We start from the raw sequence: 22992 nt of genomic DNA on the forward strand, positions 1-22992 counted from the left end.
AAAGGTCCTCTTTAAAGACTGTGACTTCACCTCTTCTGTCAGTGTATTAAAAATTATATTTATCGGTTATTTCTAAGAAAGCTGTGTGACCACCAACATGGCCACCAAGAGGACAGAAATTTTATTCAGTAAAGCTGGTTCTGCATATAGCCCTCCGTCTTGTCAATCTCCACTCCAACATAAAAAAGGACTTACATGAAGGAATATTTTATAATCCACATAAGAGGTCCATGATCCCTCGTTCTGCAGTCTGGGGTCCTGTACACGAATAGTGATAAACTCCTGGACCACAAATAAACGGGTAAATGAGCATTACAGAATAACATACAAATATCAATGTGCCATTATGAAGACCTTTACAAAGTACACCAGACTCCTAATACAGCAGTGTACAGTAAGCCACACGTGGATGGCAGTCTTCTGAGGTGACCATGCCACATCGGACCATGTAAGGGGTGACATCCAGCACTTCTAGGGATCCAAACACTCAGGATTTCCCAAACTCTGAACATGGTCAGTCATCAGCCACCAAAGAAGTTCTGCAACCCTTTCTACTAGATCCAGACCTGCAGTTTCATGCATTATGTGGGAAGTTTTGCTCTATGGCTGCTATCGTATTAATATGGATTATATAGGTGCAGGCAGTGTATTAAAAGTATAATGTTTTTAGAGACTATTCTGTGTCTGAATTCTCATCTGTGAACTTGTATGGACATAGTAATGGTAAATATCTACATAGAGCCCTGCCAGGACCTTTTTTCTCAGTGATGTCACCACATGACTCCTTGGTCTAGTGGCACAGCTATTCCTGTACAGTGAGGGCTCTGTTTACTTTTCCTTCTCTGTAAATAGCTCACTGCAAATAGCAGGAAGTATAAAATAAAGATGAGGGAAGGAGTGCCCAGGGAACATGCTTGTATAACGTGAAATAAACTTAGGGGACCAAAGGTGAAGTATTAAGAGATATCAAGCTCTGAGATACTTACAGGCCAACTGAACTATGGAGTAACAGATTTTACATGCAAATTCTGAAGCTATTTTTTTTAGCTGCGGATAAACTTCACTGCATATATTATATACATGAGTTCATGTTTTCTTTTTCAGAGGGGCTTTCCCAAAATATGATACTGATGGCCTACCCTTAGCTGACTAAAGGGTCTGTAGCTCTCCGACAAGTGACACGTTAACTACTTTTTAGTCCTGTGTGATGAGTAAAAAAATAGAACATGTCCTATTATAGGATAGTAATGTTCTATTAGGGGCCAGCTGTTCCGTTCCGCAAAATACGGAATGCACACGGACGTCATCCGAATTTTTGGGCGGATCTGTGTTTTGAGGACCGCAAAATACATACAGTCGTGTGCATGAGCCCTTACTGTGAAGATTTAAGTGAAAGATGAAATGATCTCCAAAAAGCATAAAGTTAAAGATGAAACACACTTTTCAACATTTTAAGCAATATAATTACATAGTAAATACAGTTGAAAAAATACATACGTCCATCAATTTCAACCAAGGGATAGGTGGGGATGCGAATCCCAAAAGGAATTGAGATTCAGATTTCTACACGTTTTCATAAGCATTAATGTTTTTTACTTTTAAGAATTTGTCTAAACCCTTTTTGAAACTGTCCACTGTTCCTGCTGTGACCACGTCCTGAGGAAGTCTATTCCACAGATTCACAATTCTTACAGTAAAGAAGCTTTGACGTTCCCGGAGACTGAACTTTTTCCTCTCTAGTCGGAGGCAGTGCCCCCTTGTCTTTTGTGCGCATTTTACATGGAACAGCTTTTCACTGTATTGTTTACCGTATTTTTCGCCCCATAAGACGCACTTTTTCTTCCCCCAAAATGGGGGAGAAATGCCCCTGCGTCTTATGGGGCGAATGCTGCCAGTTTTACATCGCAAGCTGCGATGTATGAGCAGAGCGGGGACTCGGGGAGGGACTGGGAGGAGGAGCTGGGGGCCGGCAATAGCGGCGGGGCGGTGCAGTCAGTGTAGTATAGCACCGCCCCGCCGCTCCGGTATACTAATATAAGATCTCATATTCAAGTAATAGTTATCAAACATGCCCCCCAACTGCTATTACTACCTTACATCCTAATCGCTGCTGTAGAATTCAGGCAGGCCGGGCGGGCGGCAGCGTAACTCGTGTCACCCTGCGCCGCCTACTTTATGAATGAAGTAGGCGGCGCAGGCAAGTGACGTCAGTGAGACGCGCCGGCCGTCCGGCCTGCCTGCCTGAATTTTACAGAAGCGATTAGGATGTAAGGTAGTAATAGGGGTTGGGGGTTCATGTTTAATAACTATTAATTCAATATGACATCTTATATTTGTATGGCGGCGGCGGGCGGGGGGGGTTCGGATTGCGATCTGTGGATGGCACTGTTACGGGGGGGGGGGGGATCTGTGAATGGCACGGTTATGGGCTGGGGGGGTCAGTGCATGGCACTGTTATGGGCTGGGGGGTCTGTGGATGGCACATATATAACAGTGCCACCCACAGATCCCCCCCAGCCCATAACAGTGCCATCCACAGATCCCCCCTGTAACAGTGTCAGCCACAGATCCCCCCCCCCCCGTAACAGTGCAAGCCACAGATCCCCCCCATAACAGTGTCAGTCATCCACAGATCCCCCCATAACAGTGTCCGTCATCCACAGATCCCCCCATAACAGTGTCCGTCATCCACAGATCCCCCCTATAACAGTGTCCGTCATCCACAGATCCCCCCTATAACAGTGTCCGTCATCCACAGATCCCCCCTATAACAGTGTCCGTCATCCACAGATCCCCCCTATAACAGTGTCCGTCATCCACAGATCCCCCATAACAGTGTCCGTCATCCACAGATCCCCCCAATAACAGTGTCAGTCATCCACAGATCCCCCCAATAACAGTGTCAGTCATCCACAGATCCCCAGTAATAGTGCCATCCACAGACCACCATTAGTTCCAAACCCACCAAACACACAGCACACCTTTTGGTTAAAAAAATTTTTTTTTCTTATTTTCCTCCCCAAAAACCTAGGTGCGTCTTATGGGCCGGTGCGTCTTATAGGGCGAAAAATATGGTATATGGCCCATTTATATATTTGTATAGGTTAATCATGTCTCCCCTTAAACGTCCCTTCTCAAGACTAAATAAATTCAATTCTTTTAATCTTTCTTCATAGCTAAGACCCTCCATGCCCCATATAAGTTTAGTGACTCGCCTCTGTACATTTTCCCGCATGCAGTGCATCCTTTCTATGTACTGGTGCCCAGAACTGCATATTGCAGGTAATGCCTCACAAAGGCTTTGTAAAGTGGTAATATTACATCCCTGCCCCGCGAGTCCATGCCTCGTTTAATGCATGACAATATCCTGGTGGCTTTAGAAGCAGCTGATTGACATTGTGTGCTGTAATTTAATCTACCATCCACAAGGACACCCAAATCCTTCTCTATAAGTGACTCTAACAGTGCTACATCACTTAGGACATATGAGGCACATAGATTATTACTACCAAGATGCATAACTTTACATTTCTCCCCATTAAACCTCATTTGCCAAGTTGATGCCCAATCACTCAAAGTGTTCAAGACAGCTTGTAATTTATGGACATCTTCCATATACTGTTGTGAGGGATTGCACCTTCATTTTGTATCCTAGGTTCCATTTTACTTGCTGGTTAATTTTAGGTCTGAATTGAGAATTGCTGAGCCATGTGTATTTGAGACAAACAAAGTTTATTGCTTGTTAGTTCTCAGAACTATGTGTGCCTGATGTTCTGGGAGTGCAACTGGTACTAGATACTTTTTTAGGATGAATAACTGAAGGATGAGATAAGTTTTTTGGTAATTAAATATGCTTGACTTGCAAGCATCAAATTTTTGTATTAATTATGTATAAATATTTTGTATCCGCCCAATAAAGATGAGAGATCATTCTGATACAACCTTGAGCCTGTGTCATTTATCTCTCCCGAGTATACTTGTACTTTTATCTGATTTGGACCCCAGCAGATCATAGAAGTAGGGGTTTTGCCCTAACACTGTACAGTACTACACAGCTTAGTATCATCTGCAAAAATAGATACGGTGCCGTTAATCCCTTCCTCAATATCATTAATAAATAAATTAAATAATAGAGGGCCTAGCACTGAAACTTGGGGTACACCACATAACCTGGGACCATTCAGAATAGGAATCATTGACCACAACTCTCTGGACACGGTCCTTCAGACAGTTTTCAATCCAATTACAAACTATACTTTCCAAGCCTATAGACCTTACTTTACCTAGTAAACGTCTATGAGGGACAGTATCAAAAGCCTTTTCAAAATCCAGAAACACTACATCCACAGATGCCCCTCTGTCCAAGTTACTACTTACCTCCTCATGAAAACAAATCAGGTTAGTCCTGACAACTTATGTCCTTGGTAAACCCATGCTGGTTATCACTTATATTATTTATAGTCACATACTCCTGTATATAGTCCCTTAAGAGTCCTTAAAAAAAAAATCCCACAACAGAAATCAAATATCATCATACTACCTTGCAAAAGTATGGGAACCCAAGGAGATTTGAGCTCAGATAACTTTGACTGAGGTCTCAGACCTTAAATAGGCCTGTTAGGGTTAAGGATTGTTCACAATCATCGTTAGGAAAGTCCAGGTGATGCAAATTACCAAGCATTATAAGTACCCAGACTCCTCTAACCTTGTCCCAAAAACCAGCAGCCATGGGTTCTGCTAAGCAGCTGCCTTACACTCTAAAAATGAAAATGGTTGAGGCTCACAAAGCAGGAGAAGGCTATAAGAAGATAGCAATACCTTTTCAGGTTGCCATTTCCTCAGTTCGAAATGTGATTAAGAAATGGCAGTTAACAGGAACAGTGGAGGTCAAGAGAAGGTCTGGAAGACCAAGAATAATTTCAGACACCGCTGATCGTAGGATTGTACGAAAGGCAAATCTGCTCAGGAGTTGTAGTACATTGTTCACCAACACCCGCACAAATAAGGCCTTCCTGGAAGAGTCATGAGAAGAAAACCTCTCCTGCATTCTCACCACAAAATTCAAAGTCAGAAGTTAGCAAAAGAACTAATCTAATCTAAACAAGCCTGATGCAATTTTGGAAACAAGTCTTTATGGACTGAGGTTAAATTTGAACTCTTTAGCTACAATGAGCAAAACTATGTTTGGAGAAAAAAGGGCACAGAAATTAATTAACACCTCTCCAACCATTAAAGAGGCTCTGTCACCATGATCAACCCTATTAAACCATGCTGATTAAAACAATACCTTTCTTTTGTACGTTAAATAGCTGATGAGATATCTGCTTTTTTTTATTCATATGCAAATGAGAAGTTTGAGCACCAGGAAGCAAGGCTGAATCCTTTGAGCACTGCTTTGCAACACCCCCTGTGCTCTGCACACGCCCCCTCCCCTTGATTGGCAGGGCTAGACATGCTGAGGGCAGAGCTGTGTGCTAGCATCTACATATCATATATTCCATACACTACAGATTCACCACACTGAGATCTGCTCAGAAAGCTTATCTACATATCACTGCTGTATTCACAGACACAATGTATGATTATAAAGACACTATTAATATGTGTTAGGTTATAAGTATAGAAAAAAAACATGTATCTTATGTAGCTTTGTGGTAAGGGCTCTTTCACACCTGCGTTCTTGTCTTCCGGCATAGAGTTCCGTCATCGGGGCTCTATGCCAGAAGAATCCTGATCAGGATTATCCCCATGCATTCTGAATGGAGTGAAATCCGTTCAGGATGCATCAGGATGTCTTCAGTTCCGGAACGGAACGTTTTTTGGCTGGAGAAAATACCGCAGCATGCTGCGCTTTTTGCTCCGGCCAAAAATCCTGAAGACTTGCCGCAAGGCCGGATCCGGAATGAATGCCTATTGAAAGGCATTGATCCGGATCCGGCCTTAAGCTAAACGTCGTTTCGGCGCATTGCCGGATCCGACGTTTAGCTTTTTTAGAGTGGTTACCATGGCTGCCGGGACGCTAAAGTCCTGGCAGCCATGGTAAAGTGTAGCGGGGAGCGGGGGAGCAGCATACTTACCGTCCGTGCGGCTCCCGGGGCGCTCCAGAGTGACGTCAGGGCGCCCCAAGCGCATGGATCACGTGATCGCATGGCATGTCATCCATGCGCATGGGGCGCTCTGACGTCACTCTGGAGCGCCCCGGGAGCCGCGCGGACTGTAAGTATACCGCTCCCCGCTCCTACTATGGCAACCAGGACTTTAATAGCGTCCTGGGTGCCATAGTAACACTGAAAGCATTTTGAAGACGGATCCGTCTTCAAATGCTTTCAGTACACTTGCGTTTTTCCGGATCCGGCGTGTAATTCCGGCAAGTGGAGTACACGCCGGATCCGGACAACGCAAGTGTGAAAGAGGCCTAAGTGTACATTTTTTGTACGTAGAGATTCCAGGTTTGAATCTTAGGAGAGACTTCCAGGATTTTTTTCTTCAGATATTTTTTTTCTTTCATTTTAACCCATAATAAAAGGCTTTAACCTTATCCTTATTGAGAATAATATTTTTAGCTAATAAATATTGCTGATTTCTTTATAATCATATATTGTGCCTGTGAATAAGTTTAAGTTTCGAAGCATAAAAACCCCCACTATTCTCAATATAGTAAGGCCTTTTATTGTTGTTATATGATTATATAGTATTAATTATATTATAGCCTTTTAATATGGGTTAAATGAGAGAGAGAAAAAAATAACAGAAAAAAAATGATGTACTGTATTTTTCGCCCCATAAGACGCAGGGAGTGTTACAATGCAGGGTTCAAAGAATTCAGCTCCATCTCCTAGTGCTCAAACTTGTTAATTTGCATATAAATAAAGACACTGATATCTCTTCAGCTGTTTAGCATACAGACAAAAGACAGGTACTGTTTTAATCAGCAAGATGAGCCCTACCAAGCAGTATTTTTGGTTTAATAGGGCTGATCCTGATGACACATTCTCTTTAAGCATGGGGGTGGATCAATCATGCTTTAGGGTTATTTTACAGCCAATGGCATGGGGAACATTTCACAGGTAGAGGGAAGAATGCATTAAATGAAAATCCAGCAAATTCTAGAAGCAAGCATAACACAAACTGTAAAAAAGCTGAAGATGAGAAGAGGATGGCTTCTAAAAATGGATAATGATCCTAAACACACCTTAAAATCCACTACAGACCACCTCAAAAGGAACAAGCAGAAGGTTTTACCATGGCCCTCACAGTCCCCTGATCTGAACATCATTGAAAATCTGTGGATAGACCTCGAAAGAGCAGTGGATGCAAGACGGCCCAGTAATCTCACAGAACTGGAAGACTTTTGCAAGGAAGAATAGATTAACATCCCCAAAACAAGAAGTAAAAAACTCTTGGCTGGCTACAAAAAGCGTTTACAAGCGTGATACTTTCCAGAGGGGTGCTACATGGTACTAACCATGCAGGATGCCCAAAGTTTTTCTTCAGGCCCTTTTCTTTTTTTTGTTATTTTGAAAATGTAAAAGATAAAAGTAAAAAATAGATTTTCCTTAAAATACAAAGGGAATGTGTCATCTTTAAATTTCTGACTTTTGGGGATCATTTCATCTTCAACTTCCTTAACTGTTCACAGAAACAGTATTTTCGACCAGGGGTGTCCAAACTTTTGCATGCCACTGTAAATCTTTATCTGGCTAAGGGTTAATTTACACAACTGTATTTTCTGTGAAAATCCAATCTACTTTTTTGGGGGGGGATCGGATGCAGACTCAGTGATTTCAATTTGTGCTTGCTGCATCCATATTTCCATTCCATGGCCCTGCAAAAAAAAGAAAACCAAAGACCATGTCCTATTCTTGTCCACACAAGAATAAGCATTTCTAACAAAGGGCGGAATGTAATGATCCCAAAATGCGGAACGCACATGGCCGGTATCTGTTTTGCGGATCCGCAGTTTGCAGACCGTAAAATTGATAGCGGTTTGCATAAGCTCTAATTGTAATTATTTTTCAGAAAGTTAATATGGCCACCATTATAGTTCCTACAAATCACCCGCATTCACTGTGCCCCAAAAGAAATGTTCTTTTCCTTGCCCACTTTATATAACCCCTGTCTTACCTCCTCATCTAGGTTAGTCTGATACATCCTAGAGGAGTTTTCATCTGTAATAACAATAAAGTCAAAATAACAATTAAAACATAATGTACCTTAATATGTCACTGATATATCACCACCTAATACCACCTCTCCTCTATATCACCTAAGGGCTCATGCACACAAATGTATTTTCTTTCTGTGCCCGTTCATTTCAATGGGTCCACAAAAAAAACTGAAGTTACTCCGTCTGCATTCCGTTTCCGTATTTCCGTTCCGCAAAAAAATAGAACATGTCCTATTATTGTCCGCATTACGGACAACGATAGTACTGTTCTATTAGGGGCCAGCTGTTCCGTTCCGCAAAATACGGAATGCACACGGACATCATCCATATTTTTTGTGGATCCATTTTTTGTGGACCGCAAAAGACATATGGTCGTGTGCATGAGGCCTAATACTGCACCTCCTCCATATCACATTGATATGTCTCCTCCTAATACCGCACCTCCTCCATATCATTGATATATCTCCTCCTAATACTGCACCTCCTCCATATCATTGATATATCTCCTCCTAATACTGCACCTCCTCCAGATCATTGATATATCTCCTCCTAATACCGCACCTCCTCCATATCATTGATATATCTCCTCCTAATACTGCACCTCCTCCATATCATTGATATATCTCCTCCTAATACCGCACCTCCTCCATATCATTGATATATCACCTCCTAATACCGCACCTTCTCCATATCACTGATATATCACCTCCTAATACCGCACCTCCTCCATATCACTGATATATCACCTCCTAATACCGCACCTCCTCCATATCACTGATATATCACCTCCTAATACCGCAGCTCCTCCATATCCCCGATATATCACCTCCTAATACCGCACCTCCTCCATATCCCCGATATATCACCTCCTAATACCGCAGCTCCTCCATATCCCCGATATATCACCTCCTAATACCGCACCTCCTCCATATCCCCGATATATCACCTCCTAATACTGCACCTCCTCCATATCCCCGATATATATCACCTCCTAATACCGCACCTCCTCCATATCCCCGATATATCACCTCCTAATACCGCACCTCCTCCATATCCCCGATATATCACCTCCTAATACCGCACCTCCTCCATATCACTGATATATCTCCTCCTAATACCGCAGCTCCTCCATATCACTGATATATCTCCTCCTAATACCGCAGCTCCTCCATATCACTGATATATCTCCTCCTAATACCGCACCTCCTCTATATCACTGATATATCTCCTCCTAATACCGCAGCTCCTCCATATCACTGATATATTACCTCCTAATACCGCACCTCCTCCATATCACTGATATATCTCCTCCTAATACCGCACCTCCTCTATATCACTGATATATCTCCTCCTAATACCGCAGCTCCTCCATATCACTGATATATTACCTCCTAATACCGCATCTCCTCCATATCATTGATATATCTCCTCCTAATACTGCACCTCCTCCATATCATTGATATATCTCCTCCTAATACCGCACCTCCTCCATATCATTGATATATCACCTCCTAATACCGCACCTTCTCCATATCACTGATATATCACCTCCTAATACCGCACCTCCTCCATATCACTGATATATCACCTCCTAATACCGCACCTCCTCCATATCACTGATATATCACCTCCTAATACCGCAGCTCCTCCATATCCCCGATATATCACCTCCTAATACCGCACCTCCTCCATATCCCCGATATATCACCTCCTAATACCGCAGCTCCTCCATATCCCCGATATATCACCTCCTAATACCGCACCTCCTCCATATCCCCGATATATCACCTCCTAATACTGCACCTCCTCCATATCCCCGATATATCACCTCCTAATACCGCACCTCCTCCATATCCCCGATATATCACCTCCTAATACCGCACCTCCTCCATATCCCCGATATATCACCTCCTAATACCGCACCTCCTCCATATCCCCGATATATCACCTCCTAATACCGCACCTCCTCCATATCACTGATATATCTCCTCCTAATACCGCACCTCCTCCATATCACTGATATATCTCCTCCTAATACCGCATCTCCTCCATATCACTGATATATCTCCTCCTAATACCGCACCTCCTCTATATCACTGATATATCTCCTCCTAATACCGCAGCTCCTCCATATCACTGATATATTACCTCCTAATACCGCACCTCCTCCATATCACTGATATATCTCCTCCTAATACCGCACCTCCTCTATATCACTGATATATCTCCTCCTAATACCGCAGCTCCTCCATATCACTGATATATTACCTCCTAATACCGCATCTCCTCCATATCACTGATATATCTCCTCCTAATACCGCAGCTCCTCTATATCATTGATATATCTCCTCCTAATACCGCAGCTCCTCCATATCACTGATATATCTCCTCCTAATACCGCACCTCCTCTATATCACTGATATATCACCTCCTAATACCGCATCTCCTCCATATCACTGATATATCACCTCCTAATACCGCACCTCCTCTATATCACTGATATATCTCCTCCTAATACCGCAGCTCCTCCATATCCCCGATATATCACCTCCTAATACCGCACCTCCTCCATATCCCCGATATATCACCTCCTAATACCGCAGCTCCTCCATATCACTGATCTATCACCTCCTAATACCGCACCTCCTCTATATCACTGATATATCTCCTCCTAATACCGCAGCTCCTCCATATCACTGATATATCACCTCCTAATACCGCAGCTCCTCCATATCACTGATATATCTGCTCCATACGGACATCACCTCTTTACACCACGTTCCTGTGCTCACTCCTCACAATAGTACAAATAGAAAACATCTTACACGACGATAGCACTGCAGAGCTCTTCTCTCAGCTGTTTCTTCCACCGATAACTTCCGGGTCACAGGCTGAGGCTCCTGGGAAACGTAGTTTCCAGCCTAGCAACCTTTTCTTCTATATATTAATATTCTCATAATAACAAGGTGTCGTCTTCTCCATTCTTTTCATCATAAATGTTTTTTCCAACTGGCCCTACTCCAGTCCAGTGTCCCGCTCCGGTGCGCGGTAGCCATCAGTTAGGTACATGCTACTGAAGCTGGACTACAACTCCCGTGTTACTCGGGGCGCGGCGCATGCGCAGTGCTGCTTCTCGGTGGCGGCAGAGCAGATCCTTTTGTTTAGACGCGCCACATTCCCAGAACCGAACCGGATCACGTGAAGCGGGAGAGCGGCTGGAGGCAGTGCAGCGCGCTAGTAACGGTTTCTTTGTCCGTTGGGTCACATTTCCGCACCACTGGAGGCTTTTTCTAGCGACAGGCCTGAGAGCCCGGGCAGCGACCCGCCGCACTCCCGCCCGACTCCTACACTGGTGAGATGTTCAGCCGCCGCTGCCCCCGGGGTCTGAGCACAGTAAGGGGTGGGCAGGACCCCTTAGTTTGTGTGGTGGTTGGGTAACCTGGGGGAGTGCCATTCATACACAGTGGGCAAAGTTTGCCAGCTTCTTTCCTTGTTTGGGTGCAGTACCATCTCACTGGAGCCGTGAGGGTGCTGAGGTGGCACCACTGTACCAGGGTGAATAGTGCCCTGTGTATGATAAAGCTGAGCACTATTTGGGCAAGGGCACTTGCCCATCTCTGCCTGCCATGCAGGTCCAGGGCAAGGTTTTTGCAGTTGGGGCAACAAGTGGCTGCAGTGATGCAAGCGCAGGGTAGAATCATGGGCTCTCAGGTGGGCATGGATCCCATCTGCCCCTCTGAGTGGACGTCATGTACCTCCTAATAGCGGTAAGTGCGGTTACATGTAATAGGGCTTATTCACACGCAGCAGATTAACTGCTGAATGGGGTGCCCTAATCAGACAAATCTGCCCTTTGAGAATTCACCCATAGGGCTGAGCTTTGCATGGCTGGCGCTCTGTGGTAACTGTATGCAAAACCGCTGAGGATATTGCCAATATAAGTAATGTGCCTAGTGACCTTATACGGCAGAGTCGATGGCACGGCTGATCAGTCCCTTGAAAAACGTGTGCGCTGTATATACAGATGAACGTTCCAGTCTCCACTGGGCATATGAGAGTTGAGTCTTCACTTAGCCCAGTGGTGGCTAACCTCCAGCTGTTGTGAAACTACAACTCCTAGCATGCATTGTTGCTCTGCTCTTCTCAGAATCCTCATAAAAATGAATAAAGCATGCTGGGAATTGTAGTTTCTAAACAGCTGGAGGTTAGCCACCACAGACCTAGCCCCGTCTGTGGTTCTGTACATTATCCCCGGGCTGCGCAGAATGCCTTGGTGTGAGCGGTAGTAGTCATTATCGAGAGCTCTCCGTCAGCACCACCTTATGGAAGGAGTTCTCCAAAGCCTGCAACAGACTTAGTAACGTGCATCAGATTTCTCACAGGGGCCCAGGCTGGATGATGCATCATGTGCAGGGACTTTTCTGTGACTATGGGTGGGCTTACTATGACCCAAAAAGTGTAGAAACCCCAGTTGTGTGTTTTTTTTTTTTTTAGACAGAGGTTGGACCCGCACCTATCAGACATTGGGGGCATATCCTAGCGATGTCTGAGATGGGAATAGCGCTTGGCTATGGACACCTTTTGGGGGCATTTTTTCATTACGGAATAAAAAATTATTTTTTCTAATAGTTAGAATAGTTCTTCAAGGATCAGGATTTCTCCATCTTGTGTGTGTGTGTGTGTGTGTGTATATATATATATATATATATATATATATCTACAGTTGCAATAAAAAGTATGTGAACCCTTTGGAATAATATGGATTTTTGCACAAATTGGTCATAAAATGTGATCTGATCTTCATCTAAGTCACAACAATAGACAATCACAGTCTGCTTAAACTAATAACACACAAAGAATTACATGTTACCATGTTTTTATTGAACACCATGTAAACATTCACAGTGCAGGTGGAAAAAGTATGTGAACCCCTAGACTAATGACATCTCCAAGAGCTAATTGGAGTGAGGTGTCAGCCAACTGGAGTCCAATCAATGAGATGAGATTGGAGGTGTTGGTTACAGCTGTCCTGCCCTATAAAAAACACACACCAGTTCTGGGTTTGCTTTTCACAAGAAGCATTGCCTGATGTGAATGATGCCTCGCACAAAAGAGCTCTCAGACGACCTATCATTAAGAATTGTTGACTTGCATAAAGCTGGAAAGGGTTATAAAAGTATCTCCAAAAGCCTTGTTGTTCATCAGTCCACAGTAAGACAAATTGTCTATAAATGGAGAAAGTTCAGCACTGCTGCTACTCTCCCTAGGAGTGGCCGTCCTGTAAAGATGAATGCAAGAGCACAGCGCAGACTGCTCAATGAGGTGAAGAAGAATCCTAGAGTGTCAGCTAAAGACTTACAAAAGTCTCTGGCATTTGCTAACATCCCTGTTAGCGAATCTACGATAAGTAAAACACTAAACAAGAATGGGTTTCGTGGGAGGAAGCCACTGCTGTCCAAAAAAAAAAAACCATTGCTGCACGTTTACAGTTTGCACAAGAGCCCCTGGATGTTCCACAGCAGTACTGGCAAAATAGTCTGTGGACAGATAAAACCAAAGTTGAGTTGTTTGGAAGAAACACACAACACTATGTGTGGAGAAAGAGAGGCACAGCACACCAACATCAAAACCTCATCCCAACTGTGAAGTATGGTGGTGGGGGTATCATGGTTTGGGGCTGCTTTGCTGCGTCAGGGCCTGGACGGATTGCTATCATCGAAGGAAAAATGAATTCCCAAGTTTATCAAGACATTTTGCAGGGGAATTTAAGGCCATCTGTCCACCAGCTGAAGCTCAACAGAACATGGGTGTTGCAACAGGACAACGACCCAAAGCATAGAAGTAAATCAACAGAATGGCTTAAACAGAAGAAAATACGCCTTCTGGAGTGGCCCATTCAGAGTCCTGACCTCAAACCGATTGAGATGCTGTGGCATGACCTCAAGAAAGCGATTCACACCAGACATCCCAAGAATATTGCTGAACTGAAACAGTTCTGTAAAGAGGAATGGTCAAGAATTACTCCTGACCGTTGTGCACGTCTGATCTGCAACTACAGGAAACGTTTGGTTGAAGTTATTGCTGCCAAAGGAGGTTCAACCAGTTACTAAATCCAAGGGTTCACATACTTTTTCCACCTGCACTGTGAATGTTTACATGGTGTGTTCAATAAAAACATGGTAACATTTAATTCTTTGTGTGTTATTAGTTTAAGCAGACTGTGATTGTCTATTGTTGTGACTTAGATGAAGATCAGATCACATTTTATGACCAATCTGGGCAGAAATCCATATCATTCCAAAGGGTTCACATACACACAGTTGCAAGAAAAAGTAATATATACCTATATAATCTGATGCACACTGCAAAAATGAAATACCAGCTTGAATTTCAAAAGTGCTCTTTTTTTATTTATACCAAAACAATGACCATTTTCTAAATGATATAAATGCATATATTACAGAAATAAGGCCATCACTGCCTCTGATACGCACGCATTAAGATAAAGTGCACACCGTGTCGGTACACCTCGGATTTACCTCATTTACACATTCCTGAAATCTAGATAATGAGGAGGTAAATAGAGCTGCTGATTCTTTATCATGCAGAAACCAACCTGTATTAGCCAGATCAGCAAGCGATTGCTGGGATGGAAGCGTTTCCTCCCAGCAATCGCTAGTGAGGAGACCACTGTTATTACATGCAGCGATCTCATTCACAACATGGGGAGGAGCGATCATTAATTTCATCATTCGTCCCCATGCTGTGTAGTGGTATGCCAGCGGCAGAGCAATATTACACAGTACGATCTGCCGCTGGCAAGTGCAGATTTTTTTAAGCATGCTTAAAAATCCAAATTGCCCAATGAACGAGCGTTTGCAGTATTACACTGCAATATGATTGCTAACGAGCGTTCATGCAAATATGCTTGTTAGCGATTATCGGCCAGTGTAATACAGCCATAACATCTCTAACATGTAATGAATTAGGGAGTCATTCATAGCATTTTCCCAGAAAACTTATCTCTAAAGGCTTGTTCACATCTGTGTTGGAGGCTCAGTTCGGGGATTCAGTCAAAAAGACTGGACTTTTTTTTTTTTCTGTCTGGTGAAAATAATGTTCATGAACGGGAACTGAATGGACTCCATTGTGGTCAGTGGAGTCTGTGCAGCTCTGCTCGGTTCAGGTATGTGCTGAATCCGGCGCTTCTGGTATTTTTGCTGTTCTGCTCCTATAATGGAAATATGTTTGGTGATGTGAACTTGCCCTCAGCCGTGCTGCTCCATATAACTGGGATTTCACCTTGGACTTGCTAAATAGAAACATTAATCTTGTATTGAATGGGTTATCCAGCGTTATATGAGACCTCAGGGTGGCCGACCCACTGTGGTGATCATACTAACCTGGTCCCCGGCTTGCTGTTCATCTACCTGGTGTGCATTGACTACAATAGCTGGCTGCAGCAGTGACCTGTTCCACTTGCGTCCTGAGATATGGTCATGTTCTCTGCATTCCTGAGAGCCCATAAACTTCCTTTGAAGTGAATTCTAATCACATTAATAAGAATTCAGCTTCTCAGGAGTGCAGAGATAAAAGCTACAGATCAAGACCGTTCCTCTGAGGCCTTGTTCACATTTCCGATTGCCTGATCCGTCACAATTGGCCACTGTTGGCCGGACGAAAAAACTGTAACTGCATGCAACATTTTTTGTCAGGCCAGAAAGCAGCTGGATCACTGCCGGACCTCATTACAGTCAATGGGGATCCCCCAGTGAAGTAGTGGATTAAGCAGTATATGGCAGTCATGATTTCATGAAGGTGCAGTATACGGGAAAAGCTGGCTGCGGAATACAAACTGTTTAATTAATAGTAAAGCTCTATGGAAAAAAGTTTTTAGGCCACAATTAGTCAAATGATGTAAGATTAAAAATCCTTTAAAGGCTGTGCACACTATTGGTGCAATTTTTTTTTTATTATTTTTTTGGTGGGGAGGGGGGTGGAAAAGAAGCCCCACATTTATGTAATACAATTACACAAAAAATTAGTATAGTTTGGCTTCTGCAGTCAAACCATACAATACATATCCATATCCAGAATGATGTATGTGTTAAATCCGTCAGTTTAGCCGTTTGATGGTTCATCATTCAGGCCCTCTCTGACCTCTCGTGAACAATCTTCTATGCTGATTTATGTCCAGATCCAAGTTGAACTTTCATTTAGGCATCAATCTGTTCAGGACTGGTTCCACACATCTGAATGAATTTTTTTTTCTGTATCAAGCAATTGGAATTTTGCAAGTCCTGTTCATATGAATGCAAATCTGTCACCCTAAGGCTGCCTGCACATGTTGCAGATTAGGTGCATTTTTTCCACACAGATTCTCGTGAGGAAAAGCCGCCGCGTAATGCAGTACTAGCAGAGTGTATGAGATTAGACAAATCCCGTGTACACTTTGCTTTTTCGTTCTTTTTTTGTCCTTTTCAATGGAAGAGGAAGATCTGCACCAAAACGGTATCAAATCCGCACCAATAATTGCAAGTAACACATGCAATTTTTTTGGGTATTTTATGAGGAATTTCTGCAAGACAGCTTGCACCAGTGTGCAGGAAGCCTAAGAGCTCAATTTACCTACATCACCTTCGCAGGAGAATCAGTGGGTTCCCTGTAATTCAGGACAGGCCCTCCACAGCAGAGACGCTCTTTGAAACTGCTCTCTATTCCCATGTTCTGGGAAAAGAATATTGATGACCTCTCCATAGGACGGACAGTTCATCAATATCCCCCATCGATCCGCTGTTTTAAAGGGGAGTGATGCTCCAGTGAGTGCCCCAGCCTGGTCTTAGGTCAGTGACGTCACATGACCTATTTTAAGCTTAATCCCATTCAAGTGAATAGGCCTGGGCTGCAATATCAAGCACAGCCGCTATAAAGTGTAGGTCTCTGTGCTTGGTAAGCTGCGAGGAGGCCGCAGCACTCACTGGAGGACCATGGCCTCCTGAATCAGTTGATCAGTCGGTGGGGCTGCTGGGAGTCAGACTTCCACTAATCTGATATTGATGACCTGTTCTGAGAATAGGTCATCAGTATTTTACTTTCAGAAAACCTATTTGATGAGGTTGGGGATTAACTCATTACAGTGCACATGTTTTTATTTTTGCTTTTCTTTAGCATTACTAATGTCTTTGTATAGCATGTTGAGGTCTGATTATTATTTTAATTTTTTTTGTCTCTGCCCCCTTCAGATCCAGCAAACCGAAAAGCTGGCAGCTTCTGTGGGAAAAAAGCAAAACAAAAAAAAGATGGAAGAAGTTGATGAAGAGGAGGAAGAATACGTGGTGGAAAAGGTTCTAGACAGGAGGGTGGTTAAAGGAAAGATTGAATATCTCCTGAAATGGAAAGGATTCTCTGAGTAAGTATGGTTATGGAACGTGGTCGTTAAAAGTCAGGGTTTAGACTTCAAGGGATTTGCGCATGACAATATTTGTCAGATTCTCCCTCGAAACAGACTGTAAGATGCCTCTTTGTCATTTTTTCTGTTTGCTGTCTGTTGCTAATGAGAAATCAGGGTGTAGGTGAAAGGTTTGCATGTGTTGCCAACACCTGGTAATGAAAGGGTTAAATGGGAACTTATTTTTTTCTTAACTTCCACCTACAATTTGGATTTTCTGATTAAAAACTATAGACAGTGCTTCAGTGAAAGGAAAACACCCTCTTTAACCAGCTTCAGACAAACATTTTCTCTCTGTGAAGCACCGTGTGATGGTGGTATTTCCTGGACAGGCCTGAACTCACTGTATCATCGTGATCTGTGGTGCTGGGAGTTCCAACCTGACCACTGGTCTACTGTCCCATATTAACATGATGCTGTGAGTACACTAGACCTGTGGTCGGGCTGGAACTCGCAGCACAATAGACCACTGTGATACCAAAACTCGGGTCAGTCAATCTGCGGCCATCACACAAACTGCGCCTGATTCACTGAAAAGGTTAAACACTAGATCCATGCAGGCCCCACTGTTAGACCTATTTCACAAAGTGAGTGATCATTGATTTCCATGAGTGATTGCAAGCCAAAACCAGGTGCAGGTCAAAAACACAGAACATGAGCAAATCTTTCCATTATACCTTATCTATGAGTAGCCTCCACTCTTGGTTTTGGCTCACAATCAAAGATGGAAATCACTGACCAAAACACTTGCATGTGAACTAGGCCTTATAAGAGGCTTCCCAGGTGCAAGATACTAAAGAACATAATAAGGGCCCATTTAGACGGCAGTATTAACAGGCCTTCACCCGTTCCACAATTTTGCAGAACGACTGTGAACCCATTCATGCCAGTAGGGCCACAAAAAATGCGGACAGAACACCGCGTGCTGTTGGCATCTGTGGTTCTGTTCTGCGGAAAGGATAGAGCATGCTCTATTCTTGTCCGCATTCGGACATTTGAGGTCTGCAAATTGTGGAACACACTCGGCCGTTGTCTGTGTTTTGCGGATCCGCAAAACACTATGGCCGGTTGAATGAAATAAAAGGGGGCAGGTGCTTAGCATTCTAAATGTGTACACATCTGAACTCATCTGATGTTTGCAGTGAGGACAACACTTGGGAGCCAGAAGAGAACCTGGACTGTCCTGATCTGATTGCAGAGTTCCTACAGTCACAGAAATCTGCACACGAGTCCGACAGATCGGATGGAAAACGCAAAGCAGATTCTGACAATGAACTTGTGGGTGAAGAGAGTAAGCCCAAAAAAAAGAAAGATGAGGTAAGAATATTTAAATGGTCACTAACCTTTCAACAAGCAAAATCAACAGTACAGGAAAAAACAGTTGAGTGAAAAATGCTTCTATCTCCACTTAGCCTATTCTCTACCCCCTCCTAAACTAACATTTAGGCTAGGTTTACATGTTGCGGATAAGTCACAGCAAACGTTGTGTATGTTCTTGCCATAGTTGTGTGTTGCCTGCACCATTTATGCAGGTGAAACGCAACAGAAACCGCAATGTGTCTCCCCAGCCTAAAGGGTGACATTGCAGCTCCTCCTAGAAGTCTATGGAAAGGAGAAGGGAGTTGCCGTGCAAGTTGGAGGCTACAACAGGTAATGATCTCCTGTATGGTGAATGAGGAGATTTGGGGAGCAAAATCACCTGTATTTTCCATGTGCAGTGTATGGAGACATCATAGCAGCTATCCTCCACCCACTGCCTGAGGAACAACTAAGGGCTCTTTTACACCTGCGTTCTTTTCTTCCGGCATAGAGTTCCGTCGTCGGGGCTCTATGCCGGAAAAATCCTGATCAGGATTATCCCCATGCATTCTGAATGGAGAGAAATCCGTTCTCAGTTCAGGACCGGAACGTTTTTTGGCCAGAGAAAATACCGCAGCATGCTGCGCTTTTTGCTCCGGCCAAAAATCCTGAACGCTTGCTGCAAGGCCGGATCCGGAATTAATGCCCATTGAAAGGCATTAATCCGGATCCGGCCTTAAGCTAAACGTCGTTTCGGTGCATTACCGGATCCGACGTTTAGCTTTTTCTGAATAGTTACCATGGCTTCCAGGACGCTAAAGTCCTGTTTGCCATGGTAAAGTGTAGTGGGGAGCGGGGGAGCAGTATACTTGCCGTCCGTGCGGCTCCCAGGGCGCTTCAGAGTGACGTCAGGGCGCCCCATGCGCATGGATGACGTGATCGCATGTTTTACGTCATCCATGCGCATGGGGCGCTCTGACATCATTCTGGCGCGCACGGGCAGTAAGTATACTGCTCCCCACTACTACTATGGCAACCAGGACTTTAATAGCGTCCTGGCTGCCATAGTAACACTGAACCCATTTTGAAGACGGATCAGTCTTCAAATGCTTTCAGTTCACTTGCGTTTTTCCAGATCCGGCGTGTAATTCCGGCAAATTGAGTACACGGCGAATCCGGACAACGCAAGTGTGAAAGAGCCCTAACAGATGGCTGGTATCAGTGATTTGTGGATCCGCAATTTCTGCACTGCAAAGCTGATAGTCGTGTAAATGCCCCCTTAAAGTCTGGGTGCCAAACACAGCTGAAACCCTGCCCACATGCCAATGACCACGTCATTCTGAAGATAATACTTCAGTTTTACAGGCAAAATCAGGCTGTTATCATATTTGTAGAGTTTGGCCTTGTGTGTAAAGTCTGCTCTTACCGCTAGGGCTCATGCATCTGAGCCGCATTTTCTTGCGCTTCGGATGCGGACCCGTTCACTTCAGTGGGGCCACAAAAGATTCGGACAGTACTCCGTATAGGCATTTCCATTAAGGCTGTTCTTTTATGCAAATTGCGGATCGCAAAACACAATGCTGTTGTGTGCATGAGCCCTTAGTGTATGATTCCTTGTAGCGGATACCGCATGGCCATTAGCAACCGACGATCAATTAAAGGGAATCTGTCACCTATTTTGACCATATAAAACAGTTTACATAGCAATGTGCAATAAAGTACCTTCTTACTTACATGTGTCTTCTTTCTTTTATTCAACTTTTCATTCTTATAAAAAAGCGATTTGTCTGATCTGCAAATGAGGTTCCAAGGTGCCCAGAGGGGCGTTATTACTCTGCTCTAGTGCCCAGTAACGCCCCCCTGCAGTGCCCAGCCCGCCTTTCTTCCAAGCCCAGCACGCCTCCTAAGAAATAAATGTCCTCCCACATACTCGCCGAACGGCGCCGCCCCCTCCCCATTACGTCATTTATTTTATTCATTGCACCATCGTGCTTCCTCCTCTCTTGGCCTACGGCGCCGCCCCCTCCCCATTACGTCATTTATTTTATTCATTGCACCATCGTGCTTCCTCCTCTCTTGGCCTACGGCGCCGCCCCCTCCCCATTACGTCATTTATTTTATTCATTGCACCGGCCCTCCCTTCCTCCTCTCTTGTCCTCCGAAATCCCGCGCAGGCGCAGTATCGGTGAGTGCCTGCGCCTGCAGGATTCTCCGTTCCAGAGGGCAACAGCCTCAATAGTGTCACTAGGCATGCGCCGAGCCCAGTGACACTAATTTTCTTCAGTGCAGTGAATGTTGGCATGTTTTTTTTCAGTGCAGTGAATGTTGGCATGTTTGTTTTTTTTTTGTATAATTATTTTACATTGGTTAACACTATTTCCTCTTCCCTCCTCCAGGTTGAGAAGCCTCGTGGATTTGCTCGAGGTTTAGATCCAGAAAGGATTATTGGAGCCACAGACTCAAGTGGAGAGTTAATGTTCTTAATGAAATGGTAAGTAGTGTCTGTGCTGTCTGGACCTTGGTATTTCCGATAATTACTGTATATTAGGAAATTTCTGCTTATGAAATCCAGTCATAATCATCGACTCACCAGGTGTTTAGTGTGACAGACAGGAGGTAATGTCATTTTTCTCCATGTATAACCCTACAGGAAAAATTCAGATGAAGCGGATCTTGTCCCAGCAAAGGAAGCCAATGTGAAGTGTCCCCAAGTGGTGATTTCATTCTATGAGGAACGGCTGACGTGGCATTCCTACCCAACAGAGGATGATGATAAAAAGGATGACAAGAACTAAAGGCCGCATAAAGCTGTTTTTAGTAACAGTGGATGGTGGGTCCTACAGGGGAGGGGGTGGGAGGACAGCTACAGGATCCAGTCTTTCTTGCAGCCAAAAAAAGGTGTTTTATATGTAAAGCCTAGGAGACACTGCACCCTTATATGCCCCTGCTCCCTCGCTTCATCTTCCCCACTAGTGTTACAAACTCTACATTTTTACTAAGTAGCATGTATTGTTTGGCTATTAGTGATTAGAGATGAGCGAATTTCATATTTGAAAATTCGTTCACGCTTCATTTGTTAAAAGCAGAATTGCGTTATGGATTCCCTCATAATAGAAGTCTATGGGCTGCAAAACGGATCCGTCCCGTTTCCCTTATGCAGGGGAGTCCTCTACTGATCCTAAGTCCTCTCCTGCAAAATGGAAACGGGACAGATCCGTTATGCAAGCCATAGACTTCTATTATGACGGAATGCCTCTAAAGGCATTCTTTCATAGAACTGCGTTATGGTCTCTGGTAACGGAATCCATAACGCAATTCTGCTTTTACCACAAAACAAAGTGTGAACGAATTTCATAACGTGAAATACGCTCCTCTCTATTAGTGATGTCAAAAAGACATGGGTTTACTCTGGGTGGGTGGGGGAGAACGTCAAAAAGAAAAATGTTAAATTTTTTTTAAAATTTTTTACTCTGAACAAAGAAAGGAGAACCTGTCACCAAAAGACTGAGATGATGCATTGTGTTACTGTCACCCGTTCAGTGTTTGGCTGCTGTCTGAGGGCATCAACTTTGCCACCGTTCAGGCAGCTGCAAGGACCCTACAAGACAGACATGCTACCTAATAGATGGGGACCTTAACGCGTTCCTGCATCTGTTTTGATCGGCGGTCCATTTTCAAAGGATGGTATTGGCAAATTGTGAATTTTTAGGCAGTTACTTTGCAATGGTGCTGTTCATTTTCTTTTCTCTTTTAACTTCTCAAGCAGGAAGTCTTAGGTAGCCGGTGTCATGAAGATAGTGGTTATATAGGAGCTTCCCTGCTGTTTTATTGTATAAACATGTCTTTGTAGTTTGTGTTTTTATTTTTTTTCCTTTCTACAATAGCATGTATTTTAGAATCTGTGAACACTTATCATATGGAAAGTAAATCTTAGACAGCATTTTGTCACTCATCCTAATAAAACTTTTAGATTTATAAAATACTCATCTCATACCACTGGTATTACCAGGCTATGCTTTAGTTGAATTTGTAGTAGCAGTACAAATGTGTTCCATCTTTGCAGCCACCATTAGTACCA

The 22992-nt window shown here is 43.7% G+C and overlaps 2 protein-coding genes across 4 annotated transcripts in view; one reads left to right on the forward strand and one right to left on the reverse strand.

Annotated features, from left to right (window-relative positions):
* The window catches only part of SNX11 (sorting nexin 11), a 77762-nt gene extending 66564 nt beyond the window's left edge, over positions 1-11198 (reverse strand). The window contains exons 1-3 of one of the 3 annotated variants that reach the window (XM_044300198.1): positions 10993-11130; positions 8125-8168; positions 196-282 (exon numbers count right to left, since the gene is read on the reverse strand). In XM_044300198.1, the coding sequence (XP_044156133.1) occupies positions 196-282; positions 8125-8151 (114 nt within the window). In that variant the 5' untranslated portion in view covers positions 8152-8168; positions 10993-11130. Of the gene's footprint in view, positions 1-195; positions 283-8124; positions 8169-10875; positions 10969-10992 lie in introns of those variants that run through there. The other 2 variants (XM_044300199.1, XM_044300200.1) reach the window with 2 other exon arrangements.
* Positions 11199-11291: 93 nt separating this feature from the next.
* Positions 11292-22913, forward strand: CBX1 (chromobox 1). The gene is made up of 5 exons (XM_044300201.1): positions 11292-11519; positions 17410-17576; positions 18758-18932; positions 21311-21405; positions 21565-22913. The coding sequence occupies exons 2-5, from the start codon at positions 17467-17469 to the stop codon at positions 21707-21709; spliced, it is 525 nt and encodes a 174-aa protein (XP_044156136.1). The 5' UTR covers positions 11292-11519; positions 17410-17466; the 3' UTR covers positions 21710-22913.
* Positions 22914-22992: the final 79 nt, after the last annotated feature.

The sequence above is a fragment of the Bufo gargarizans genome, chromosome 6 (genome assembly GCF_014858855.1).
Source record: "Bufo gargarizans isolate SCDJY-AF-19 chromosome 6, ASM1485885v1, whole genome shotgun sequence".
Lineage (NCBI taxonomy): Eukaryota > Metazoa > Chordata > Amphibia > Anura > Bufonidae > Bufo > Bufo gargarizans.

Coding starts and splice junctions, on each gene's coding strand:
- CBX1 (XM_044300201.1), top strand. CDS start 17,467: ATGGAAGAAGTTGATGAAGAGGAGGAAGAATACGTGGTGGAAAAGGTT. Junction 17,577..18,757: donor AAATGGAAAGGATTCTCTGA/GTAAGTATGGTT, acceptor TGATGTTTGCAG/TGAGGACAACACTTGGGAGC. Junction 21,406..21,564: donor TTAATGTTCTTAATGAAATG/GTAAGTAGTGTC, acceptor ATAACCCTACAG/GAAAAATTCAGATGAAGCGG.